General features: G+C 41.6%; 1 protein-coding gene across 1 annotated transcript; it reads left to right on the top strand.

The window, feature by feature from the left end:
- Positions 1–205: 205 nt before the first annotated feature.
- Positions 206–964, top strand: BT62DRAFT_1003675 (uncharacterized protein; the record flags this gene model as incomplete). Its single annotated transcript, XM_043176967.1, has 3 exons — positions 206–337; positions 382–465; positions 512–964. 3 exons carry the CDS (start codon positions 206–208, stop codon positions 962–964), a joined length of 669 nt encoding a protein of 222 aa, XP_043041391.1.
- Between the last annotated feature and the right edge of the window lie 2,189 nt (positions 965–3,153).

Below are 3,153 nucleotides of genomic sequence, written 5' to 3'. Positions count from 1 at the left end.
CAATGAATCTGCAACCCGACGGACAGGTCCAGCAGATCAGCCATCTCCTAATGGTCATGTTCACTCGTTCCGACTTAAACATCGAAAGATGACTGATAAAACTCCTGGCTTCTTGGAAGATCCAAACAGATCAGGGATCTACCGGATCAACCAGGAAAACCATTCCCTACCAGGATATTCGTGACCCATGAGGAACTATAACGTCATGATTTGCAGGGGGAAAGCCGGAACGGCAGCACCCCACCAAGACACAGACCCTTCATCAACAGGGCCCCTTATTTCAACCGACTGGCCGACGACGAGAGAATGTTACAGGGGACCAATACCAACAACACCTGTAACGAAGCAAACTATGGCTATGACAGACATACATATCATTAGTCGATCACCTCTCGACGGCCATCAACGGAGGCAGGACACAAACTTCCCAGAAATCACACCATCATCATCACCATTCATCGCTTCGTAAAGACGATCAGTGTGATCAAGGGCCCCAAATGATTAACTACAGGGCGAGATTTATGCTACGGATGGCATATCTCAAGTAGTAAGGGAGGGGCAGATCCAGGATAATCAACAACAGGGGATTGATGAAGATGATACGATGGGACATACAATGAGAAGCAATGTGGCTCACGTATGCGATGGATCTACAGGCAGCCTGCAACGGATCGAAAGTCACAACATAACAGAACTCAAGAAGGATGGAACACCCTCGCAGTTCGAGATCCTGCAAGGCACAGGAAAAACAACTACCGGTCAATGTCTTTATGAATCTGCAGACCAACGAACGGGTCCAGCAGACCGACCACCTCCTAATGGTCGTGGCCACTCATTCCGACTTAACCATCGAAAGAAGACTTACGAAACTCTTCATAACAAGATCCGAACAGATCAGGGATCTGCTGGATCAACCAGAAGAACCATTCGTGACGGAATATTCGTGACACATGACGAACTATGACATCACGACATTTGCAGGGGAACGCCGGAATGGCACTACCCCACCAAGATACAGACCCTTGGTCAAGGAGTCCAGCAGATCTACCACCTCCTGCCGAGGGAGGGGGTGTACCCTAAATTAACCATCGGGACGATGGTCTTAACGAGGGGGTAATGTTACAATTTTTCCTATTTTCTTTTCTTTTTCCTCAGAAGTGACCCCTATCCTTGCTTAGTCAGGGCGCTTAGGCCAGTGCTTATGACCATGGGAAAGCTTGGTCAGCAACCCAATTGGGACCATAGAAAGGATTGGGTCAGCAACCCAGTCGGTCCAACTCATATCGCATAGCTGTGCGCTGTGAAGGGAGAGACAATACTCGTTTTGTCCTCTAACTGCGGCGCAGCAGTAACGAAACACAGCGGCACAGTAATCTCTCGTGAAGAGACTGACAAAGGAGGGGTAACAGCACACAGCACGACCACAGCTTTCTGTAAGCACTTACTTATAGCACGATAACAGAACAGTATTTAAGTAGCTTAGTCCTCGCTGTAATACCCCAGTCTCGAACTAAAGTTTATCTTCACTAAACTACTCTCGAGCTCTAACTACTTGTGAAAGCCTTGTCCCACACTGACAAACATTGACATTTGGTGAACTCTGATTGTTTAACCTGAAGGCGAGGTTTAATCGGTTTATCATCATGTGTTGATAGTCATGTGGGGTTTGAGTCTAACAGCTGGCAACTGTCAAAGCTCTTGCTCCATCCATCTATGACCAGCCTGAGAGCTTCCATAAAGAGGACAGCAAGGGTGAGAAGAGTGAGAAGAGTGACAAAAAAGGCCTTTATAGGCTGAAAAACTTTATGATATATGCAAAGGACAAAAAAGATAAAGAAGCACTAGAGAAAGAGATACAGCCAAGCAGAGAGAAAGAGTATCAGAACTTATATGAGGAGAAGGTAATGTTTCTATAGTGAGATGTTAAGTGGTTAGCCTTAGATATAGGATAACAGTATATTTATGCAGATTCATTGAAACAGCAGGATATTTTATAATATTCTACTATTAAACATATGTTAGGCCCAGGTGACATGTGACCACTAGCACATAATAAACAACTGCTGTATTGAGTTTGTACAGTTATAGTTGAGTCCACTAAGTGTAGCAGCATTATATCTCAAGGTCAATATAAGTCAACTCAAGAATAAGTGGTAAGGATAAAGAATAGATTGAGATTAGAGATACATGATATTGATTATGCTACTTATATACTATTCATTAACTAGATAAATATAGTACTTTTAATTATGAGTGTCTGTGCTATGCTGCCTATTGTCCTAGGGCATTGTGGTTACCTACAAAAGAAGAATTGTCTTGTTGTTAGAGCATCACTATATGTCACAAAACAATAGTTGTGTGCTAACCAAGATTATTTCATGGTCCTAAGTGCTGGTCTAGACACTCTGACTAAGTATGAATAAAGGTAAAAGTAAGAAAAAGTAGTAGAAATCATAACATTATCTCCTCCTTAAGACCACCATCCTAATGATTTAATTTAGGGATAATTCATACTTATGAATTATAGTGTTTGCATTTATTCACTTCTCATTGACCCATTGATTTGATTCCAGTCCATAACTCTTCCAACTAATGAGATAGTTGATTGTCATTATCATACTCTCTCATCATGCTTTGACTCAATGTATTTTGTGATTGAGTATTTGGTCAATCTTATAGTGTTCTTCATCATCAATGAGTTTGAGTGGTGGTGGTGGAGGTCATTCTTGGTTTGGAAAGATGGAGGCAATGTATGGTGTCAGTAGGAATTTATTAAACATGTTGTGGATGTGCCAAGATGCTGGTAATTGTAATTTATATGCTGATATACTGACTTTTGCTAGGATTGAGAAGAGGCCTGTTCATTTATCAGCAAGTTTATATTTTAGGTGTGAGAGATACAGGTTGGTCATGTTGAGCCATACCTTATCATTTATCTCATAGATATATGGATTGCAACAGTGTTTATCATATTGGGACTTTATAGTAGTGGTTGCTTTTTCAAAGGCTATTTGTGTTTTGAGATGGATTTTCATCATCTCTATGGTGAAGTCAAGTGAAGTGAGGGTAGTTGTATGTGATTTTGTTGTGACTGCAACCTTGGAGTGTCATTCATAGTTTATGAAGAATAGAGTCTTTTTAGTGGCTAAATAG

Source organism: Guyanagaster necrorhizus (assembly GCF_019112545.1).
Source record: "Guyanagaster necrorhizus MCA 3950 unplaced genomic scaffold BT62scaffold_8, whole genome shotgun sequence".
Lineage (NCBI taxonomy): Eukaryota > Fungi > Basidiomycota > Agaricomycetes > Agaricales > Physalacriaceae > Guyanagaster > Guyanagaster necrorhizus.
This window is presented reverse-complemented; position numbering and strand designations above follow the sequence as displayed.